This window comes from Bacillus rossius, chromosome 1, assembly GCF_032445375.1.
Source record: "Bacillus rossius redtenbacheri isolate Brsri chromosome 1, Brsri_v3, whole genome shotgun sequence".
Taxonomy (NCBI): Eukaryota; Metazoa; Arthropoda; class Insecta; order Phasmatodea; family Bacillidae; genus Bacillus; species Bacillus rossius.
In genome coordinates this window covers 251,514,944-251,540,217 of record NC_086330.1, presented here as the reverse complement: position 1 = coordinate 251,540,217, position 25,274 = coordinate 251,514,944, and the positions used below count along the sequence as shown (strand labels likewise).

General features: G+C 32.8%; 1 protein-coding gene across 4 annotated transcripts in view; it reads left to right on the top strand.

Annotated features, from left to right (window-relative positions):
- The window catches only part of LOC134527475 (recQ-like DNA helicase Blm), a 241,667-nt gene that overhangs the window by 47,444 nt on the left and 168,949 nt on the right, over positions 1-25,274 (top strand). For 3 of the 4 annotated variants that reach the window (XM_063360175.1, XM_063360176.1, XM_063360178.1), the window contains 3 exons: positions 17,005-17,142; positions 20,322-20,405; positions 22,197-22,318. In XM_063360175.1, the coding sequence (XP_063216245.1) occupies positions 17,005-17,142; positions 20,322-20,405; positions 22,197-22,318 (344 nt within the window). The remainder of the gene's footprint in view (positions 1-17,004; positions 17,143-20,321; positions 20,406-22,196; positions 22,319-25,274) is intronic. The other variant, XM_063360177.1, reaches the window with a different exon arrangement.

Sequence of the window (25,274 nt, the reverse complement as noted above, 5' to 3'; positions counted from 1 at the left end):
AAAAACTGCTGGTAGCTCGCGCGAGGAAAATTAACGAAAAGTAATAGCGTAGATTAAGTCCTTCAGTAATGTTTTGCTGCAAATACATGAAGTCAGTACGGCCTCAAACGTGGCCGCACCCAGCGAAATCGAATTTCGCCCCGAGCCAAATGCCGACGAAGGTGGCCGCAATTTCTAATTATTGTCCGAAAGAAAATAAAACAAATTAGGTTGACTTAATATTCGGCCTGGCTCTGACCACCAACGTGAAATTATCCATTAGTAAATTACATTATAATTTAGCGAGAAGCCACCGAACGCGACCTACTTGTCCAGCGTTCGACAGACGACTGGTGAAATCCTGCCACGGTCTCCTCCACTCAGGGAGTAGACGTCACATGACCTCACCGACCAATCACACGCACTCTTCATTCACGCTTACAGATACAAGCCGATCACAGAACAAGTTACAATACATGAAAAAACTTTGTACATACAGAACTCTGGGCTTCCCCTGATCTATCTCTTTTCAATTTCACATCGAAATCGGGGACTTCCATTCTCGTTCTCTCTCCCATACCATGAGAGAGCAGTTATCACTCAGTTCCCACGCAGTGGGGGGATTACCGTCTTTATCTCGGTTGGCGGGGAAGCACTGTTCCTTTCTCACTCACACTTACAGGCCTCTCATGCCTCTCTTTCTAACCATCACACCAGCCCAGACACAGTCCCGTGATCTATAATTATATTGCAATACGTTAATTAAAATTAAGAACAATAATCATAATATGAATTACTTTACAAAATTAAACTTATTGAGAAAAACCTGAATAAGTAGGCCTAAACAGGTAAAAATCTAGAACAGCGACTTCTTTGTGAATAATTACATAAAAAATAGTACTGATTGAAAATGTCTAATAAAGTACAAAATACCTTCTTAAAACACAAAGCAAGTGCAAACATCAACCCTAAAATACATGAAAACGGTAAAATATAATTAGAAAGATTTTTTAAGAAATATTTACATTCATGAAAATAGTTTAAAAGAAAAGTTATTTAATTAGGAGGGCAGGGTTCTGCAACATTACAAAGTAAATAGCCTTTCTAGCCCAGCGGGCTGATTACGAGCACACACTTTGCGTTATAAGTTGCGATAAATAACGAAGGTTTGCGAAGAATATCGCAGGAACCAGGAACGTGATTACGAACACATCTTGTTTCGTTAAACTTCGAATATTGATGACGTTGTGGCGGTATATATCGCAAACTTTGATTACGAGCACACTTTTCAAGTGATATTTATCGCACCGGAGCTACGTTATATATCACGGGCATTTCAAGTGGTGATACGAAGCGATTGTGAGGTAAGTGATATAATTACTCTTAAAAATAATGTCCTCCCGTCCTAAAAACGGCATTATAATCGCACATTATTGTTTTAAATATAGTCGAGTACGATGTAAAGCGATGAAGTTAAACGAAAACAATTGTTTTAGGTTAGCGTGTGTATATTTAACACGCGAACATTATTTTTAACATGCTATTTATGTTTATTAATTGTACCATGAAATCATTGTTTTCAATGCATAGTTTGTGTGGAATAATTATGAAGTGGTTTAAATACGATCAAAGTAGGTAAGAAGAATAAATAAATGCCGTGTCATAGCTTATCAAATTAATCCTAACCTAAAGAGCGATATTATTTACACGCACATTATGAACATAACATAGCTATAAATAGTTCAAATAGGCTGCTTATGCATATTTTGTGTTTGAGTATTTGCTCAACCGTTGCCTACGAACGGCTCAACATGCATTTTTGTTTAATCTGTGCGCTTGTAGACTTCAGACAGTAAATGGTATATTTCTCTATTTAGTTTCAGAAAGCTATTTCCGGCCTCCTTGTGTGTTCAATTGTGCAAGAAATTTTTAATTTGTGCTCATTCATTTACATATTGGCTCTATTACCTAAGTGTGTTAACATAGGTAATTGTTAACAAGTGGGGCTGATCATAAAACAAATAACTTGATGAATAATTTATTTAGGAATTCCCCTCCTTAAGCAGGATGATTCTATTAAATAACATTTCGAGCTTTTATGTAGGGGAGGCGAGGCTTTATTATAAAAATAAGTTTATGAAAACGGTAATTTTGAGTTCCTATTATTAACCTTGATACTTATTTCTGTTGAGATATTTCAAGTTGTTTACTGTTTAAATTGTTGGTTATGTGTGGTTAGCTACACTTCAAATACTGCAAATCTATTCATGTCTACATTTGGTTAGGTTAGCTGCATTTTAAATATTGTATAATGAGGTAAATCTGGTGAAAAGCTACTTTTCCATATGTTTTTTTTTTTTAATTTATTTATTAGTTTTCAGACATTGATTCCAATAATTAACATAGGCTATCAATACTGTAACATTGTTTTACTAATAGAAAATTAAGCTTACCTCACCTAACCAACCATCCACACATATTTTGTAGTACAATTAATGTAACTAACCTATCTTAACTAACCATTCACACAGATCCACACTATTTTTTTGTTATTTTTAATTCATCTAACTTAATGGTGGGAATGGCTGGTTTGATTAGGTTAACTACAAATACAGTACTTGAAAGTAGTGTAGACAGTTTATTAGGTTATGGTAGTTATATTAAATATACTGTGAACTCATTTTAACAGTTTTTAAGAATTATATATTGTAACACAGCTAACTCTAACCTAACCAACCACACTACAGTTTATACCTATTATTTTTGTTGGTAACATAACTTAAGAAACAGTTCACAAAATCACACAGTATTTTTAATGTAGCTTACTTAAGCCAACCAATCATTCTCATGTATTAAATTTTTTGATTTACCTAACCTAACAAGCTATTAAAATGGCATATTTCTAGTTTAACTGCTTGAAGAATTACAACACACTCATGGAGAATTGTTGGAAAAGAAGTAAAAAAGTTAAAATTGTTTTTAGAAATTAAAGAAAAATGAATGCAGTTATGCATTACATCGAGGAATATTAGCTCAATAATACCATATTAAAAATTATTTCTATTAATCAGGCCCTCTTGTTAACAATTAGTAGCCTACCAAACTATATTACACTAATTTAGTTAATGTTTGAAAATATTTCAGGTTCTACACAATGGCCTTTGCTGCCTTTCTGCTAAATATCGAACTGGAGGAGAAGGCAGAGAAGATTGTTAAGAAACCATCAAAATCCCTTCGAATTGCCAGATTGCACCCTCATAGCAGTTGGAAAACCTTAGAAACATGAAGAAACAAGCTATGCAATTTAATAAATACTTTGTTATCAAGTTTGTTGCATTTATTAAAGAAATTGTGAAATGAAAATAGTGTTCACTCATTTCCATGTTACTTTTGAGTATAACTTGGATATTATATTAAACACATGTTAAATTTTTGTTTTCTGGTTTCAGCAGATCTCATTGTCCTGAGAGAGTTGGCAGTGGCTTTTTTGAACCATTGTTTTTTTTTGTGTGTAAAAAATAGATACTATGAATCATTTAATGATAGGTTGTTATTTAAAGTAAATCTCATACATACATGTGCTGCTTCATGTTTACAGGTTTTTTATTTAAAAATTTTGCAATTTCAGACTTTGTTTTGGTTTTAAACGAAAAATATTTACAAAGAGTGTATTATTTAATAGCTCAATTATTTCCATGGATGGTTATAATTAAACAATTATTAATATTAACTATTAATAGCCTGTCCAATAAAAAAAATCAATGCACATGTCTGTAAGGATACAAAAAATGATTTCTTAACACAATATTTTCTCATAATTGGCAATTTTAGCACATGCTTCCAGCATGCCTTTTAACTTTTCTTTAAGTTCTTTGATGCATTTTTAATCAAATTGCTTGTTACCATTTCAGAAGCACATATTCCCAATGCTTCTCATCAGCTGCCAGCTGTCTTTCTTGAATGTTGTTTATCAGCTGCCAGCTATCTTTCTTGAATGCTGCTCTTTTTTTTTATTATTTTTAAATTGTACTATTAATCTTTACCAGTATGAATTGTATAGGTTACACTAGGTATTATAGAGGCAGAGTTATAATAAAGGAGGTGCTAATAACAAAGCACACATTCTATAAAGTATGCTGACTAAAAGTATTATCAAGGTTTTTCCAGTCAAAGATTTCACAATGCTTGTATATAACCATTCTTTACTTTTTTTTTTTGTGTAAACAAGATATAACATGGAAGAATTTCATTAGGCTAGCTGACTATCAATGCAAGTTCCAGCAGGTACAACTGCTAGTTGTTGCCAGTGAGCCCATTTGTATACAGTATAGACATTGTTTCATGTGGATGAATATAAAAAAAATATTTTGAACTAATTTTTATTATTGTAAGTTTAGAATCAATGTAGGTATGTTTATTGAGACCGAGACAAGTACAAACAAATTAAATGGCACACATTGCATTTAGTTAGATAATTCAGGAACAAATATTGACTTAGTATGATTCATCTTGCGATAAAGTTTGGTACAGCTCCATTCCTTGCACCTCCCCAGTCAACACTCTGCATCTTATGAATTGTTATCATCACTCACTGTTCTTATCTTTCTATTTATCATCAGAATAACCAATAACCATTAAATCTGTGCTTAGATGTGTGTGAATATTAAAATAAGCAATTTTTGAGCTAGTATTTAGAGATCAAATCAAATGTTTCTTAAAATATGTGATGAAGCCTTTGAACAGCTTATTTAACTATATTAAGTAAAATTTAACTTAAATAAAAGACTAATACAGTAAATTAATATGTAACTGATTGTGACTGATGGCTATTATAACAAATATGCATAAAAAAACTCTTAGGTTTCTTGGCTATCTTATGAAAACACAAGGATTGTAAGAGATCTTGTTTTAATAATGAACCTACCAGGGGTATATGTAGGGGCAAGAGGAATATATGCCTCCCCCAAAATCCTGAAAGAAAAATCTATATTCCCCCCCCCCCCCCCCCCAAAAAAAAATAAAGCCAACAGCAGGCTAAGTGCTTCTATACCACTTTCCTCCTCCCCATCCCCCTTCCTCCCTCATAACAATATTCTGCATACACTTCTGAGTAGAACAACTTCAGTTTTAATTTTTTTTAATATGAACTATTAACACTTCCATGTTCATGCAAGTCATTTTTTTGTGTTTCATTTTAAATGTAGCACACCTCCAATTTCTCTCTGTCAACTTTCAGGTATCTTAACTACTTAATTTTCACCACTCTTATTTTAAACCCACTACACCAATCTCAAACCAAATTGGAAGCATACCAGTATTGAAAAAAATATATATTTAATTTTCAAATAAATATTTGGAAAAGTATAGGATAAACAAAATGCATGACTACCACAATATAATGTCTACCAGAGGTTGAGGGACAAAACCACCTTCTAGAATCTACATCATTCCCAATGATGATGCTGTACCGAAGATTTGGATAATTCTCTGGTCAAGGCTGCTCAGAAATATAACTTGGATAATATTGCCAGCTGTTATCTTAGCAGCTATTGCTTAAGCTGCTCTTTTTATTACAGCATATATCATGTTGATCCATTACTGAATTTAAAAAAAATGGATTAAATAATTGGTATGCATGTACATCAGAAATTGTTCAAACTGAATATTATTTTACATATTAAACCATCAATTTCTAAACTTGCTGAGAAAAAGTAATCTATTAATTTATCTTAATGGGAAAAAGGGGGGGCGGAGAATTAAAATTATTGAATATTTCAAGACAGTTTTTAAAATAATTGCAGCATATTAATAATTTACATACATGTTGGATCATTAACCAACTTGAATGCCATCTTGAAAACAAAGTTGTTTACTCAGTACTTATTCAGTACTTACTCTAATTACTCAGTACTTAGTTTCACTTGTTTAAGTCATTGGTGAGATTAAATTAAACAGCAATTAAAAAAACATAGCAATGAACTTTCATATCCTCAGATTATAAAAAAAATACTGTTCTTACACTGAAAATTTTCAAGAACTGTTCCATAATAACTGTTTAAAATGTCAATCTTTTTAAATTGAAACATTATGGGCCTAATTTTACCTTAGAATATGCAACCTAACACACTGAAGAGTTTAAAACAGACTTCAAAAAATGAAAATACAAAAAGTAGCCCATATTTTCTCCATTGTAATTGAAGGCTGCTGCTTACATAAAAATTGTAACGCTATATTCACTAAAGAAAAAAATAATAAGAAAACTAATATTTTGCCAATGGTAATGGTTTTTAATGTCCCTAAACGTTTGTTAAGCCTCTTTGCCAGTTAAATCCACAGATACATGCAAGCTTCATATTCATTATTTGAAGAAAAATTGGCTGCAAACTCTCTGTGGCTCTTAATAAACCACACCATGATTTCTGTTGGGCAGCAGTAACTTTACCAGTGCCACTCTAAGGCTTATTTTAACTGAGAACACAAATATTCAACACAGTGTCCTCTTTAATAGCGGCATGTGCACTCTAATCAAGAAAACCACAAATTTAAATAATTTACTGTAATTAAACTTTACCAAGTGTACGAAGGGAGTAAAAAATGTTTAAATGACCTATGATATAAATATTAGCAAAATTATTTTTATTTACGAATGGTACTAATATCTTGGAAACATTGTTTCAAAACACTTGTATATAAAATCCACGAAAGCACATGAGTATTAAAATATATTTATAAAATTTTAACTGATTAGATTACATAAACTAGAAAGCTCACCGCTGGAAATATGTTAAAAAGTGTTGTTTTTATTAGGTATGCTAATAACCACATATATGTATAACTTTGAAGTATAAGGTTATGATTTTACACAAGCACACCAAACTTGACTAAATATTTGTTAAATTCCATTCTTCATATCATATCAATAATAGATAAAATAAAAACAGACACGGGTTCGTGGTAATTAGTTGTTCCTTTAATTTTGTAACCTGTAGAGTGGCCTCATTTTCATTCTATTGAAGTTTAAACATGCTTCTCGTTTGATGTTTATGTTTACATGGCAAGACGCAGTTAGCCACAATGACGATGCGAAATCTTTAACTGCATTTTTAATTTAAACTTCTACGAAAAAGGCAACAAAAAAGCTTTAAATACTTTATTTAAGAAATTAGTGCATTAAAAAAGATTATTTTGTTCTCAGTAACACTAAGTATTCATGATTCACTTACAAAATAGTCTGTTCGACGAACATATTAATTGTTCAATTGTTGCTTGTCCTCTGACGTCATGGATTCGTATCGCAGGTTAGCGTTACCGTGGAAAATAACGAAACGCATATCGCAAGGTGGGTCGTAATCACCAAATGCGATACGTGTTTCGTTACCGCGTGAAGAATAACGCTAGTCGTCGATGGTGTTCGTAATCAGCCCGCAGGCATTTTAGGGGAAAAATTGAGCAAACCTAAAAAAAAATAATTTAGTTTTGAAATTTGGCACAGACATTCCTTTGGGTGATAAAAATTGATCCTGAAAAGTCCCCATCTCTCAGATGCCGGCTTCATACTTTTTTAAGGGTATAAGGGCGTAAGTGCCGAAATATGCATATCACGACTATTGCGTGAAAAATATTCATTCTAATATATCAAAATTTGGTCAAAATTTTAAAGTTAAGGGCTCTTAGTCCTTAATCATTCGTTATTACTTTATACACCGCAAAAATTATCTTATAACCTAATTTATACTCAACTAATGGAAGTAAAATGTATCACTGCTCTATGCAATCACCAGTTACATCAAATTCACCACTGGAAGCCAAAAATATACCTTTATAAAAGTTTTCCGTTATTTTATTAGATTTAAATTGGTGGTTAAAACATGTGTATGCGATAATAATTGACTGAAATATTATGGCTAAGATCCTTAGTTTTACAGCCTCCAAGAAAATTATTTCTGCCATGAATATCGTAGTAGATAAAAAAATATATAAATGGCAGAATTGTAAACAAAACTTTAAATTTTTTAAATATGGTTATTAAAATTTTCTCAAAAAATGCTTTCTTATTTAATTTTGATTTTGAAATTTTCAAAACTAAATATTAGGTATATATTTAAACGGTACATGGCTGTTACTTTGCACACAACTTAAAGGAGGTACAATGAACAATTCTGTCTAGTAATTTTTTTAATACAACGTACAGAATTTAAATAATCTGAGTACAAAATATTGTGATTTAACTGTCACTTGCCGCACATGAAAGGAACGAGTTCAACAGTTTGCCGCTAGAGCTCCGATTAGTTCCGAGTTTACTCACTAGATGCCTCGAATATCGCAGGAGTTCAGGCGGGAATATTACCGCTTCGAAACGGTCAAAACACAACACTAGTATCAGAAATAGTAATCAATGAATTGAAAACCGTCTCACGTTGTCGACAATTTCTATAGATATATTTGTCAGCTTCTCAGTGATGTAAATTATAATTAATATGCTTCACTTGTCGTGACAAATTTATTCATAGAATATTTTTGATTTAAAATCATCTAACTACAATTACTGAATTGTTTTAGTAGATAGAGATTTATTATAATAGTTGGGAGCCTTAAAAAAACTTATTTTGGAAATATTAAAGTGCTAAATATGATATCTAACCTGTTTCGTTTACGGGCATCTACGTGAACGTCGCAAATTACATTTATTACAACATTATTTCACATATTATCTTAGTGACTTTATTATGTATTTTGATATGACTCTTTACCGTAAAACATGAATGAACCCTGCAATCACAGTGTATTAAAATAATAGCAAAATGGTTTCATATAATAATATAACTTCCAAAATCAATTTAAATTATTATTTATACTATTCAAGAATCGTACATTCAAGACAAATATATAATGTTTAATATTTTATTAGAATATTTCAATAATTATTGTAAAAAAATTGATTTGCAAAATGACAATGATTTTGTATAAATTTATTTAATTATATTTCTTTAGTTATAATTTATTTAATTGTGTTTCTTTAATTATATTTGTACCTCGACTTTAGCTCTGGTAGTATGGGCTATACCTCTGGGTGTAATGTTACATAAATGAGTTATGATCAAAATATTAATAGATGTTTAAAAAATATTAGTTACTGAAGGACCAGCCGCCTATGGCAACTTCCTCCCGTAATGATTTAGTTATGTATATAACGATACAAAAATAAGGGACAATCTCTCGATGCTGTCGTTCAAGTATGGTTAACTAAAGGTCGTTTAAAATTACCTTTGGTTTTTAATAATGGATTTTTCACTACCCAAGCATTTATTGTATCACTAACCTTGAGCATTTTCGTTAGTTACACAAGTTCGTTAGAAACGCAATTACAAGGCAGTGGCGATTCTATTTTTTTTTTTTGGCTTCTGGGGTCATGTAAAATTATGTTTTAAAACAAATATTGGCCAAAAAGAATTATATATTTTTCAATTTAACTTCCGCTACATTATTTGCAACTATAAATGATCATAGAAACATAAGTTCCACGTGCGCGCACACACGCACGCATATGTATACATGTAAATACTTTTGAACAAGTGAAATGAGGAGTTTTAGCAAATAAACATTCAGGTAATTTTCCTAAATATAATTTTAAAGACCTTTATACTGTGTTCTTACATTTGCAGTTAGATTTATTTAAATTCTTTGGCAAATATTACAATTTAAAAACTTTTTTAAGTATGTCCCGTAATTTTTTTAGGTAATTTTATTTGTGTTACAAGAAACCGAAGACCTTGCTGAAGCAAAATTATTATGTATATAAAATGTGTTTAAATGGGTGTGTAATACTTCAATGAAATTGATACAGAATTATATGAAATAAAATTCTATTGTTTTACCAGCCTTTGAGCTATCTAGTTTACGTGAAATTGTTATAATTAAACTTTAGGGCCTAAATTTTGAATTGCTCGAATATGCAAAACGTAGTTCCCTCGCTCACATACTGGCCAATACAAATTCCAACCCACTGCCAAAAGGGCTGGAAACTTGAAATTTGGGTCGCAGCCTCAATGAGGAAATTCGGGAAAGTACCAATTTTTATTTTATAATTATTAAAAAAATAAAATTAAGAAATAGACACGCACCTTTAAAATCGGTGTATACCTTCTTTCGGAAGAACGTTGTTGCAGAAATTATTGTTTACTTCTCATGCTTGTACAAATTGAACAGTACTGTAAATGTTTTTGATGACATAAGCAATAATAAGTTATTAGCTGATATTGAATACAAACAATTTTTTTTGTGACTCTGCTTGATGGCGAGTGATAAAATTATACTAATGTCAAAAATATGTTATCGGGAAAAAATAAATGAAGTTATTTTATACCACTGATTCACTACCCATAAAATCAAACTGCAAAGTCTTTGCAACTGGTATCTCACACAAGAAATATAAAACATATTCGTGCTTCGTTTTGTGTAAAAATAAAACACATCATATAATATCGGAAGACAGCCTTGAAAATCGTGCATATCACCAACATGGCCAAGCAGACTAATAGTAATGTTTATGATGGCAATATTTTCGGGGTAGTTTTACGCTCAAAATTAATACAAAACCAAATCAGCAATCCTTGTATGATAATTTATAATACTTCAAAAAATCTTCCATTTCCTTCGAATTGTATTGAGCACTAAAATATTGATTTACTTTTGGCCCAGATTTTATTTGAAGATACTCTGTACAGTTCCGCTTGTTTGCATTGTTTATTTATCAGGTTTAAATCATGGCCAAATTAATTGAACTGTAACACAAATTATTTATATATGTGTGTCTGGTTTGGAATCAGTATGATGTAATGAAAAACTATGTCCTATCAGTGTAATGATTGGTTGTACCCTTATAAGCGTTGAATATTTATGAAAATTTTATTTCTTTGGTTTTTAAAGCCGCAGACTTGTATTTTATTTATTTCATTTAGACAACAACATGCGTCCGTGTTTTCTACATGGCACGCTCTGTAATATTTTGAATGTTATAGTAATTTTGGCTTTTTAATATCTGTGATTTATGTGCAGTAGAGTAATTTGTAATTTTTTATAATTTCTTTTCATATTTTTAATGATTCATTTGCTAATAGTATATACACTTCTCCATTTATTATAATAAACACATATTACATTATTGGAATTCGTTCAGAATGGGTATCACAAGACTGCAAAAACTATTCTCCTGCATAAGAAAGGTGATAATACCAGTAAAGAAAATTATCGTCCGAGAGCAATTACGTCTTATATCTAGGGACACCTGTATTTCGCGAATACATTTTGTGTCAAGGTATTTTACAAAACACTGTAGATTTTTCTTGTAATTATTGGCTGTGGTCGGTGAAGGCTGTTTTCCCGCACTCGACGGGGCCAATGAGGACGTAGTTACCGTACTGCTGCACGCCCGCAATTCGCCAAACCTCTAAGGAAAAAGCTACAGTTATGTGTGAAATAGCCTGACACGAGATGTATTCGCGAAATATAGGTGTCCTTACTTATATCGAAAAATATTTGATCATTGTATGATAATTTTAAGTATGAAAAGTACAACATACTTTCAAATTTAATACATGGTTTTACATCAACTCTAAGTACTAAAACACATACTGCTTATTTTCTACAAAATAAATCTATACACGGCAACTGATTATGAATCAATTGAGTTTTTTTTATAAAGCATCTAAGGCCTTGATTGTTCAAATATATTGTTGGATAAATTAACTAAACTAGGAATACTATCAAATGCACAAAAATAGAAGAGTTTGATCTTAATGATATAAAGCATAATCTATCTATTTAGCACAGCCTGAATAATTCATTCCCCATTGTCAAGACTAAAATTAAAAAAACCGCGAAAGAAGCAGTATAAAATAACTATCTCATTATCTTTGCGGGTGACTCAAACATCATACAAACAAAACAAAATATTCTTAAACGCAAGAAAGCATATTTTAAACACTGTAAATTACTTGGATTTTAAATCAAAGGATAATTATCAGTCTGTAAAATTTAGTTAACGATGAGTTGGAAACAGAACATCAAACATATATCATATGTGTTATTACCAACAGAGAACTCTCACAAACAATACAATTCCTTTCTGCGCAACCTGCAAGCTCCGGTACCTTCTGTAAAAACAAATATATGTAAAACTTTTCCGAAAGTCGTACCATGGTAACGACTGAAATATGAAGCTTTACTTATAAATCTACTTAGCTAGAGAACAAATTGTATTACATTATTTTCATAAAATTAACACTTACATACGAACAGAACTAAGCTCTTTCATTAATTTTTTTAGTTACGTGATATTTTTTTTGAGTTATAAAGGAATCCAACTTGAATAGTAAAAAAGAAAGGCTTTTAATGAACAAACAAACTAAGTCATTATAGATAACTGTTCAAACCATTTAAGATTCATCCTGTTACATAATTTTTTATATTTATATACATTTAATGTATAAATAAATCTGAAAAAAAAAGGCAATAAATTCCGATTGACTTCATTATCGAACTAGAATAAAACACAAAATACACTTGCAGAGAACCAACAAATATATTGCGTAAGTGTTTCTGCAATGGAATTAAACTTTAAAATTGCCTTTATTATTTCAAAAAAATAATTTAAAACTCCAAGAAAATGTAAGAACACGTCTTCTAGATATAATGGAAGATTATAATGCCGTGTCCGAATTCGCCTGAAGAATATACTTGTAGATACTTTGGAAGTGACTTCGCAAGGCTGTCAAAAATGGACGTGAAGTATGCTATGCAATACGCAAGTAAATGAATCTGTGTAATTCTCGCGTACTTCCAGTTGAAAATACGTTTTCATTTGAAAAATGTTTGGTCATATTTTATATATCATTTAAATAATTTAAGAGGTTGTAAAATAAATATAATTTATTTTGTATTTGACTGGTATAAATAAATAAATTGACAAAATTAATTTATGAATGTTTAAAACGAAGTTACAACAAACACATGTACATATTTAGCCTACCGATCGTTACTACAATACAAAAGTACAACAATAATGTAAGTTGTCGTAAATTCACATGACAGCGATGAAGTGTTAAAAAAAAGGACTAATTTCACATGCGTTTAAAAATAAAATCTAAAAATTTTTTTCGTCTGGCTAAACATTGAACCTATCCGGATTCGTCAAAGGCAAGTGAAGACGCAAGGTTGCAAACATGTAACGGTGGTCAACGTTTAACTGTTTGTGTAATACATATACGCACACACCTGTGACAAAATGCGTAAAAAAATAAAATTTGTAGAAGCGCAAAACCTTTGTTGTACACACACACAGTTAAATTTTTTTTTACGGGGGCAGGAAAACTACATTACTGGCCAACTTATTTGAATGTAGTGGTTAGCTGTGAACAAGCGTACTTGCAAAAGAGATTAAATCTGATAGTTTTGGCCACATAATCAACGCAGTAAAACATACAATTTGTATATCGTATATGTGTAGTGCACCAAATTAATATTTATTATAATTACCTTGGTTTGCACTCGGTTACGTACGGGTTTCTAACTGAAATGTACCAAAAATAGTAATATTTATTCTCTTGCGCTTTGTTGAGGATTCAGTATTCTTGGGTGGGTGTGAGGGACATGGACAGAGTGGCAAAGGGATTGGAAATCTAATAGTCGCTGAGGCAGAGTACACCCTTCCCCCACCCCCCTCTCCACGACCGGTCGTAAACATGACTCCCCGCTGGGCGATAAGAATTCTGAGAACAGCGTCCTCTTTCCCACCCTTCTTCCTTTTACACCGCGTCGCTACATCGTTCAACCGTACTGCTAGTGCGCTCTGTTGAGGACAAAGATAACTACGCGTGTCTTTGCCCGCTCGCGAGAAACTCAGGATCTTAGCCTTAAGGATTACAAAGAACTACTGCACAACAATGGGTTTTTGAGCAATTTAGGTTAATTTTGACTACAGCATTTTACCAGAAATAAAAATAATGTAGGTTTTAAATTTGGCACAGACGTTCCTTTGGGTGTTAAAAATTGATCAAAAAAGTCCCCATCTCTCAGATGCCGGCTTCATTCTTTTTTAAGGCAATAAGGGCGTAAGTGCCGAAATATGTATATCACGACTGTTGCGCGAAAAATATTCATTCTAATATACCAAAATTTGGTCAAAATTTTAAAGTTATGGGCCCTTAGTCCTTAATCATTAGTTTATATTACTTTATACAGCGCAAAAAATTAAACCTTATTTATAATAATATTGGAAGTAAATTTGCTGCTCTACACAAGCACAAACAGCATAAAACTGCAATATTCTAAGTTAACTTGTATTTTACATATTTTATCATATTGCAGTTGTAGAAAATATGTATTGAAATACCTTATTCGTATATATCCACTCAGCCCTCCTTGTGTGTGTCATCTGTGCGCAACAACATAGCACCGGGCGGATAATGTTTATAGACTGGTTCAGTGCTCATCCACCTTTCCAGACATCAGAGGCTCTTCAGTCAATTTGCACAGGTGTCGTTGCAGATGAGAACATTAATTGTGACCAGGCTACTGCCATCGGAACAAAAGCCATCAACCACATGGTAGGAGGTAACTTCAGTGATGTGAAGATAAAATGTATCTACAAGGTAAAACCCCTCGCCATTATGTCAAGGGCTTTGAAAGTGAGAGAAGATGTAATCCCAGTGAACCCGCAGCAACTTTTCATGCGTATCATTTGTGTAATGAAGAATGAGAGTGACTTCACGAAATATTTCAAATATGAATTGACTTCAAAACCACCAACTCTATTTGACGAAATATCAATGAGGAAAACAGCAAAATCATCGCTTGCAAAGATCTTAAAATCGTTTGAGGTAACCAATGAGAGCATTAGTGTAGACTAGTAGTTATCGATGGAGGATATCTCTTGCATGTGCTTGTGTGGCCAAGACCTGCTACATTTGGTCAAATACGTGAGGCTTATGTTACATTCGTCCAAAAACATTTTTCTGTGACAGCAACTGTAGTTTTGATGGATATGACAATTTAACCACTAAAGAGGAAGAGCGAAGACGGCGTTCTGCAGGGAGGTCTTCCACCGATATTTCAATAGCTGCTAACAATGTTGTTACATTGACGCAAATGGACTTTCTGAGGAATGGCCATAACAAAAAATGGCTCATAAAATTTTTAGTAACTTATTTTTGAGCTTCAGGTCATCATGCCATTCAGTGCTCAGGAGATGCTGATACCACTATAGCAGCTATTGCTCTTCAGCATTCAACAAGCTGTTGTGTAAAAACTATAGCTACTGATACAGACATCCTTGCAATGTTGACTGCGAGGTCAGAAGAAGATGCACACATTGAAATTGTCCATCCACCCTCGAGCAAGACAACAGGAAAGATTTACAGTATATCAGCTATTTAGCAGGACATTGGTGAAATGAAAAACTATATTTTGTTTTGTCATGCTATGACCGGATCAGATACAACCAGTGCTTTCTTCGGTAAGGGAAAGAAGCAAGCATGGAACATCATCAAGAACGATGTTTCCATTCGGAGAACAGTACATGTTTTACATGTCCACATGCAGACAAGAAGATCGTTATTGCAGCTGGAGAAAAGTTTGCAATTGCAATGTATCAGGGACATGATAACTATTCCACTTTGGATGAAATGAGAGTATATATGTATACCTGCAAGATAGCAATTGTGCCTGTTAGTGCTTATTTACAGCTAGCCTCTCTTCCACCAACCAGTGCCGCATGTGAACAGCATTCTCTTCGGGTTTACCTACAGGTGCAAGAGTGGCTGGGCCATTCATTAGATCCTGTTGAGTGGGGATGGAAAAGTGTGAGTGGCACACTTGTTCCTATGACAACATCCCTTCCTCCAGCTCCAGAACAGCTCCTGAATTTGATATCATGTAACTGTAAAAGTGAATGCAGCCACAAATGTGAGTGTGTGCGGGCTGGACTGCAGTGTGGTATTATGTGAGCCAAATGTCGTGGGGCAACATGCACTAATGTTATCAATGATGGTTCTGATGAAGAGGACCTTTAATGGACTGGTTAATTTTTTTTATTGTGTACTTCCATTAATTTATTTTAGATCAGGTTTAATTTTTTTGCTATGTATTATGCAACAATAATGGATGTTAAATAACTAAGTGCCTTTAACTTCACATCTTATACAAGTTACGATACAACTGAATGAATATTTTTGCGCAACAGTCGTGATATGCATATTTCGGCACTTACGCCCTTATTGCCTTAAAAAAGTATGAAGCCGGCATCTGAGAGTTGGGGACTTTTTAGGATCAATTTTTAACACCTAAAGGAACGTCTGTGCCAAATTTAAAAACTACATTATTTTTTTTAAGGTAAAACACTAAAATTCCTGGGATATTCATCCTATACGTCTGTCCTACGTGGACCAACTGAATATGTTTGTTGAGCTTTTTAATAGTAGTTATTTACTAACATAATACGAAAATTAATTTTATTAAGGTAGGTAATTTTGAAAAAAAATTAAAATTTTTTATTATTTTTCAGTGTTGTACAATTTTTAAATCTTGCTTAAATGAGCTGTATTTAAAAATATCTTGCCATGTTGGCATAGTACATGTTATTACAATATGAATATTTAAACTTACAGATTAGATTAAAAGTTTTTGCCTCATAAACAACCCAAAAGCATCTTTTTGTGTCTTTGATTACAAAAATTGAGATTTCTCTACTATCCTTAAATTTAATATGAATGTATTACACCAAAAACATTCTTGAAGAAATTTTCAAAATTACTGTGAAAACCACATCAAAATCTATTGTGTAGTTTATAATAAGTAAGGGAACAGTCAGACAGACGTAAATAACAATTTTGTGCATTTAGAGGCAGGAACCAAAATCCCTAAAGATTGCATGTAATCGGGGTTTTATTGTAATTGTTATTGCATAAGAAAATTAGGTAGCAAAAAATTATTTGTGAACCATTTCAAAATATGCATTGTACGTGTGTGCAGTTGGCAGATCTACTCCAAAGAATAAATCACCTGTATCCAAGTCTGTTGCTATCATGGAACACCAGACTTTGTCCAGAAATAGGCCCATAGCTGTTGATGAATACTCCAGTAAGGCAGATGACTCGAATACAAGCATCAGTGAGTATGATTTTGTGTTCATATTTTAGGCTATATACATAAGTTTATTACCAAAATCCTCCGTGCAAGAAATGTTTTAATGCTCTGAGGTAAGTAAGAGTCAGTCTGTAGGGCTTGTAAACTTGTAAGATATGTGGGAATTGTGCTACTGGCCTTTAATTTTTTGCCCTTATATATATATAAATTTTGTGGACACGATAACTGTCACAATTTTTCACAAATCACTTCCAAACTGATACATAAAATCAAGTAGTGGAAAATCTTGGTCGAGTTCGTTAATGGGCAATATTCAAACAAAGGGGTGGAAATGGGGAAGGTTTTTGGAAAAACAGAAAAATTGCTGTAACTCCCATAATATGGAAAGTATCACAACCATTTGAATGTATTATAGTAATTTGTAGGAGTAATACCAAAATCATTTGTTTTTGATACAACTAACCATATCTGCAAGGGGTTGAAAAAACAAGGGTTGGAGGACAAAAAAAAATCATAACTCCCTTCGTAGGCACAACATCGAATTTGTTCGGATATTTTGTAAATATCATAATTTATATCCAAAACTTTTGTCTGAAACAATTTTTGATTAGACGAACCATTGCTGCAAGGAGTTGAAAAAATTAGGGGTAGAATAAAAAAAGAAAATCATAACTATCTTAGTAGGCACACTATCAAATCCATTTAAATTGTTTGTAAATCTTATAATATTTATTAGGGAATGGGACGAATCCACATTTTGGTCGAATCCGAATCCTTGTTCGAATCCTCAGTGTTTGTCATCGAATCTCGAATCCCAGTCCCACACTAAACTTCACCACATGTTATTAAAAAAAAAAATCCCACATTTAAAAAAAATACATAGGCCTATGTATTAAAAAAAATCACATGTGTATTTATAAAATTATAAAATAAGTGCATAGTGTACACACCTGATATAAAATAGAGACAAATAACCTCAAAAACCACACACGTAAGTTTGCATCTGTCTAATTCTCTGTTAAATTAATCCTTCCTATGTTTTCAATAAAATACGTTTGTATAACAGACACCATTTTAAAAAAGTTACGTTTTTTTCTGCAATGTTATATTATTGAAGGTTGGAAATTATCGAGTAGTTATGCTAATTGACAAAATGCAGTGTAGTTTATCTTATGTATGTATGTATGTATATATACACACATATATATATATACACACACACACACACACTTTTAGTTCATGAAGAAATTTCCATCTAAATTTCAAAAAGACATCTTCCTTTTTCAGTGTACACTAACCTTCATTTAAAAAAATATAATATTATAAAGATGACGAACATTCAGCATAAGGCCACATAACATATTTTTGTGGTAGACATAACCTAAAATTTTTAATAAATAAAACTTATTAATAGGACATTAAAAAAAAGTCGAATGTGAATTACAAAACCTGCTGACTGCATGCAGTTGCTGTTTTCTTGGAAGACTGCTGGTCAGAAGAAACTTTAGACATTTTTTGGGGTGGGTCATCTGGGTTGTCATTATCTTTTCTCCATTTGGAAAACTTAAACGACGTAAGCCTGCTCATCGCAAATCACCTCAAGAACAATAATATTGTAAACGTAACGTAACAAGTGTGGTTATGGTTATAGAAACTTGCGTCGGAAAAAAGAAAACACGAGAAATAATGATGGCTGCCGCGACTACGCTAGTCAACTTAATACCGTACTGTAAAATTTACCGGACCAGTACCGGACCAGAGGCAACGATTATGCGATTTAAGTCGGAATATTACAAGTAATGGAATTTTGTTGTGCTGTTTTGTGAATGGTCTCAAATGGGGGTTAGAAAATTAGAAAAACGTAAAAAAATTTTAACGAACGTTTAGTTTTTCAAATATATTTTAAGAGGTTTCGAACTTCGCCCAGCACTACAATTTTCAATAACTACCTAAAACTCTTAAAAACCCACCTCGAATCCCACCTCGGAGCCTACGAATCGTCGAATCCATAGGATTCTGTATATTCGACGAATCCAAGATTCGAAAATCCCATCTCTAATATTTATCTAAAAGTTTTGTCTGAAAGAATATTTGTTAAGTCAAGCCATTGTTATCAGGGGTTGAAAAAATAAAGGGTATGGTTAAAATAAATTAATATATTCCATACAATGTACATTATTTAATCCGCTCTGTTTTTTTTTATAAAATCTTTAATTATCATTTACAACTTTCGTCTGAAATAAATTTTTATACGACCAACCATTACTGCAAGGGGCAGAATAAACAAGAGTTGGAGGACAAAAAAAAATCATAACTCCCTTCATAGGCACACAATTAAATTTGTTCGAATTATTTGTATTATAATATTATAATTTTTATCTAAAACATTCTAAATATTTTTGCTGCATGGAATATGAGAAAATGTTAAATTGATCCTTTTTTGAATATTGGCTAACATTTAGGCTGTTATGTACATTCAGTTCTTAAAATGTTCCAGGAGTTTATAGAAGTTTCCAACACATTTCCAGAAGAAAAATAAGTACTTTGAAATCTACCTACACCTGTAGGCTGTGCCGAAAGGGATTTTTTTGTTTGTTATTTGTAGATCATATGGTAGTTAAGGGAGTTCAGCAGGTTTGTCTCATGCCACTCAGCTTGTGAGAGTTGTCCAGTGTATGGATGACACTTTCAGCTGACGATTACAGGTTCTGACATTTTCGTTGGCTAGCACCTGGCAGCTTGCATAAGATATGTTGTGTCTGCCGATGACTATCTTACCTATTGTTATCTGTTGGTCATGGCTCTGAAAAAGTTTTATGATTTTTGACTAACAATCAATTGTTAATACCACTCACTTTGTATTTTGAGCATTTTCTGACATAATGCATTAATGCACTAAACAAAATGCTTCACAAAATAATATGCTACTACACACCAGAATATTAGTGATGCAGGTGGCCCTTGTGAATGTCAGTTTTTTTAGTTGACTACATAAACTAAGAAAACGAAGTATATTATTTTATAAGAGAGTGCAATTTTGTTTTAAACATTGTCTGTGTTTGCACCTTTATATATCATAAGATCCAAATCTCTAAAGGTCACAGATCAGTGAGGTTCTGTTGTGTTAATTATTGCGTAAGCAAATAAGGTTGCAAAAATTTTTTTATGTAGCATTTAAAAACAATCATTGTATGTGTGTGCAGTTGGAAGATCTACTCCAAAGAAGCAATCACGTGTACCCAGGTCTGTTGCTAACATGGAACATCAGACTTCATCCACAAGCATCAGTTAGTAAGAGATTTTCTTCATGTTGTAGGCCATATAAGTTGAGTTCTAAAATCCATCTTGCGATGAATGTTTAAAGGGTGCTGATGACATCTTCACCTGTTCTCGTTGCCATTATCATCATTCAAAGGTAAGATGCTAAAATAAGCTGCAAATAAAAGAGTTGTGCAGTCTCACACCTCTATGCTTGTGAGAATATCCAGTGTGTGCTGATCACACTTTCACATTTTTTTTTCTTCTGTTGGTCATAAACTATTATCATCATTGGCAGTCAAGATTTTAGCAAACTCCGTCATGCCTCTGAGGTTTTGAGAAACACCAGGAGTGTTCGAATGACAATATTATAAACAAAATCAATTGAGAAGTATCTGAAGAAGCACACACAACAGACTTTCAGCTTTCAAATAAACGTTTGTGGCAATACCACTATCACTCGATAAAAATCAATTTTTTTTTTTTCTTCCTATCATGTATACAATTTCCGCGACAATGTATTCGCCATTTCCTAAGTATTTTTCATCATTTTAGGTTGTTCAGCAATCATAGATGATCACAACCTCAAACTTGTGCTATCCAGCATCGCCATACTGTATTTGAATGTATTTGTGTCAAGTTATTATTGCAACATTAATACTGGCATAAGTGTAACTTTGTTGTTTTGTAAAGTCTGGTTAGATGGAGAGTGCTTTCGTACAAGCATTAATGAACCATGTTTTTTCAAAACACATATTGTGAAAAACTGTGTGCTGTTTATTTATAGGTATACACAGTAACACATAGCTTAGCAGTCATTCCACTGAGTGATGTTTCAACATATGTCCTAGCTTTTTAAAATTGGTACGTACTTATGTCCCTCTAGAGCACAAACAACCATTGGGAGATTTGGAAATTTTAAATTTCTGTGTGAAAACAGACAAAAATATTTCCTGTAAATAAATTGCAGTTTTTAGTTTTTTAGGCAACTTTCGAAGATATTGTTTACTAAGTGTTTTTATCAAAAATAATTTTTAATGTTACCTTTATTTAAACTATGTAGTACATTTTTCACACATAAAGTTTTTAGCCTACTATAAAAAGTTATTGTGCAGCATTTCATTAACTAAGCATGCCTCTGCTTGTAAAACTATTCAAGCATCTTGCAGCACCAAAACATGTTGTTAAGCCACCTACACATACCAATTATGCTGTCTTATTATTCTGCCACAGTATGTATATTATTGTTGCTGCTGTACACATTATTACTAGGGACAAGATTATATGGTGAATTGTAATGAAACCGAAATAACACCAGACAAATAATTGTACCAAAGTGCATGGATAAGAAAAATTAATTTAATTTAGGTTATTATGTATCTCTTATTGAATCACTTTTAAACCACAAATTCTTGCTTATTTATTTTTATTGTTCTGAATGTACGTATCTGTTTTTGACCAATTTATTACAAATGATTTTTTCACAAAAATGCAGCATATATATTTTACCCCTATTTTGGTGGAGTAAGTATTAAAAAACAGCTTTTATAAAAATAAAAACAATAACAATGAAATGCTCTGTTTTAAAAATTAAATTGGACTAAAATCAAAACCATGAAATCTTGTCTAATTATTAGGCCTACATAATGATTAAATCACAGTGACTTGTTACTGTTGCACTTCTTTCCTTCAACTTTACTAATCTTTAACACAGCCATCATACTAGTCACAGTCAATATTCAGATCTGTAAGTTGTACACAACCTTGCTAGAAGGTGCAACTTTGACGTGGTGGTCCATGTGCTTGTGGGTGTGACTCAGCAGGAAGACTCAGCACCGGAGACGCCAGCGGAGCAGGGGCAGATCTGTGCCACGGCAGGGACGATGGCGCCTCGGGAGCGTTCACAGGGCTCGACTACCCCCACTCCCAGGAAATGCTCAATGTACGTATGTGACTTTGTTAATTTGGCAGATTGTTTTGTCATGAAACTTTTTGTTGGTAATTTCTTGCAAACTTAAAAAACTAGACTATATATCATTGAGTAAAGAATAGAATACTGTGTCTAATGGCTAAGTATTTTTCTGTCCAAAATTCTGGCAACACGTCAGTTTAACCACAAGCGCTGTAACTGGGAAGGTGAGGGAGATAAGACAAGTCCCGTTTCAATTATTGGTTATGTCATTTGTTTACTCCACCTCCCACCTGCAACCCCTCCTCTTTGAATAAACATCCCAGTAAATGTATTAGAGGTGTCCAAGATTTCTTTTTAATTTTTTTTTTATTTATCAAGTTCAAAGACGAAGATATATGTCTTTTCCAAAGACAAAGTTGAAGTCAAAAATCACAATCACTTAAATAATTTGCTACATTAAGAAAGATACATAGATACAATGTTGATTTCTTTGAGAAAAGTGTTTAATCAGCATGTCCTGCATATGACACACTGAATAAGAACAACTAGGAAAAATTAAGCAAACTAACCAACTGCCACTGCTTGTAAATAAAAAGAAAAATATTGTAAAACCAAAAATTACTAATGTAATAGCGAGATTTAACTTATGAGTTACATTTTAAACATAAACAAATTACAATTATTGTATATAATTAAGAAAATTTTTAAATATCTTGAAGATATTGTTCAATATCTGTAGATTTAAAAATAAATTTAATACAAATTTCCAGTAAATTTTTCTTTTTTCTTTTCTGTTAAATGTATCAGTATACAGCACCTAATAAACTATACGAAGAGTCTTAAAATTTTTTATGAAGTATCTTGCACTCTTTTTCTCCCACTTTAATTATGTACAGTTTAAATTAACCAAACAGTTTTAACATTTACGTGCACTTAGTATAATCTTACTCTGCTATACATAGGAATATCCTGCAACTACAGCTAAATTTTAAACAAACTGATAGTAATATGACCAAAATGGTTGTAATGCAAGGATTCTCCTTCGGTTATAGTACTCTATTCCTCTCAGAAGAGGTGTCGAAGGATATCTACATGTCCCGAAAGTCACAAAAAATAACGAAACTAAATGAATGGTAAGGAAAGTCACGAAAAAGAAAATAAATAAACCTTAGCGTTACTAAAAGTCACCGAACTCTTATTTTCAGCAACCATTTCCTAACTAGCATTTGGTTTTTTAATACCTCACTTCAGTTTATCATTACACATTAAATATAAATAATTGGTGACTGCCCACCTATCCACTTAAATCATGCAGTGCTGCCATGTATCACAGATTTTCCATAATTATTACTGATTCAGAGTGTTTAGATGTCCAGTTAGAGAATTACTGTGTGTTATTTTTTTGCTATATAAACAGAGAAACTTCCTGAGACATTAGAAGTACATATTGTGTTTATCTGCATTTTGTACGACAAATCTTGCTCAGTGGGGACGGTTAGCTGTTGGCTGAATATATTGCACAATATTTGTGTTGTTGTCTGTGCTCACTTGCACCATAGTTTCGGTGATATGTATAGGAAAGGTTTTGATAGCAGTAGAAAGGCGTGCTAGGATGGAAACAGCCAACAACAGAGCAAGCTACAGTTGTGTTGGCTTTTGCATTCCCATTAAATTATGAGAGATAGTAACCGGAAGCATGCTGCCGTTTCTTATGCCTCAAACTTTAAAATGATTCTATAAGCACTTAGTGATAGCTACACAAAAGTGTGGCTGTGTCTCGTACCATCAAAAGTGTCGGAAATAAGATTTTTGTGAGTTATGAGAGATGCAGATGAATCAATCCTACAGGAAAGCATCTTTCTTGGCAAGCAGTAGTGAAATTGTGGCTACGAACTTAAAACTATTATTAAAGTTTTTTCTTGCGGAGCATAACATTTCATCATTGGCTATTTCTGACTGTGCGAGGCATTTATTTTAGGGGTTCTGGTTGGAGACTCTAAATCAGTCAAAGAGTATGCTTAGTTCAGTGCATTGCAAATCAAGCCAAAAAAGAAATTGCATCTACACTAGAATCCCAATTTTAGGAACCCTGGATTTAACAAAGCAGCAATTTTACGAATACATTCTCAGGAACTATCAAAAAATCTGAAATTTTGACGCCAAGATATAATCAGAATAAATGTAATAAAAATCATAATGAAAGCTTATTAAAATATATAATTTTTTAATGCACAGCATATATATTTGTGTGTAATTTAATAATCTCAGTTATTATTCAGTAAGAAGAACAAAAAAATCTGACATTCCCCTTCAAAATGCGGCGGCGGAAACTTCTGTGACGTAAGAGGGAGCGTGACACTCGTCCAGCCAGGCTGGCAGCAGTGGCATCTTGACATTGTATGGCTTACCTTTCCCTCTCCTCGAACAACCTGCCGCGTGAGAAACTGTCAACATCCTCCACCCCCTTTTTGCCTGTGACAAAAGCTAAAACACCACCCAGTGTTGTATAGTCCATTCCTGGTAAAATGAATATTTTTTAGGTCCACACGACAGCAATACTTGCCATTAATAACTACTGTTTAAGTTATTAATGTACATATTAGTCATTATTATAAAAAAAAATGTGGACTAGGTACACTTTGTTAGTCACACAGAAGTATTTCTGCTGGAAAAACATAAAAGTAGAAATTTCTTGGATGGAAAAATTTAGCTGGGCTGTAAAATATTTATTTTACTGCAAATAAACTATACTCACCTTTCCCAATTCTGGCGCATCACGCATATCAACTGCAACTGTGTGCAGCTTGAACAATTGAATAGCAACTTGCTCCCCGTACAGCTAATCACCGGCAACCTATAGTTATTTTAAACTCATGTTGCATTCTTCATATCAGCTAGGGAGGTTACCCAGAAAACAGCATTCAAAAATGGTATACGTGATGGTGTTTGCAGGCATGGAGTGTAGTTTTTCAACTAAGCTGTGTAC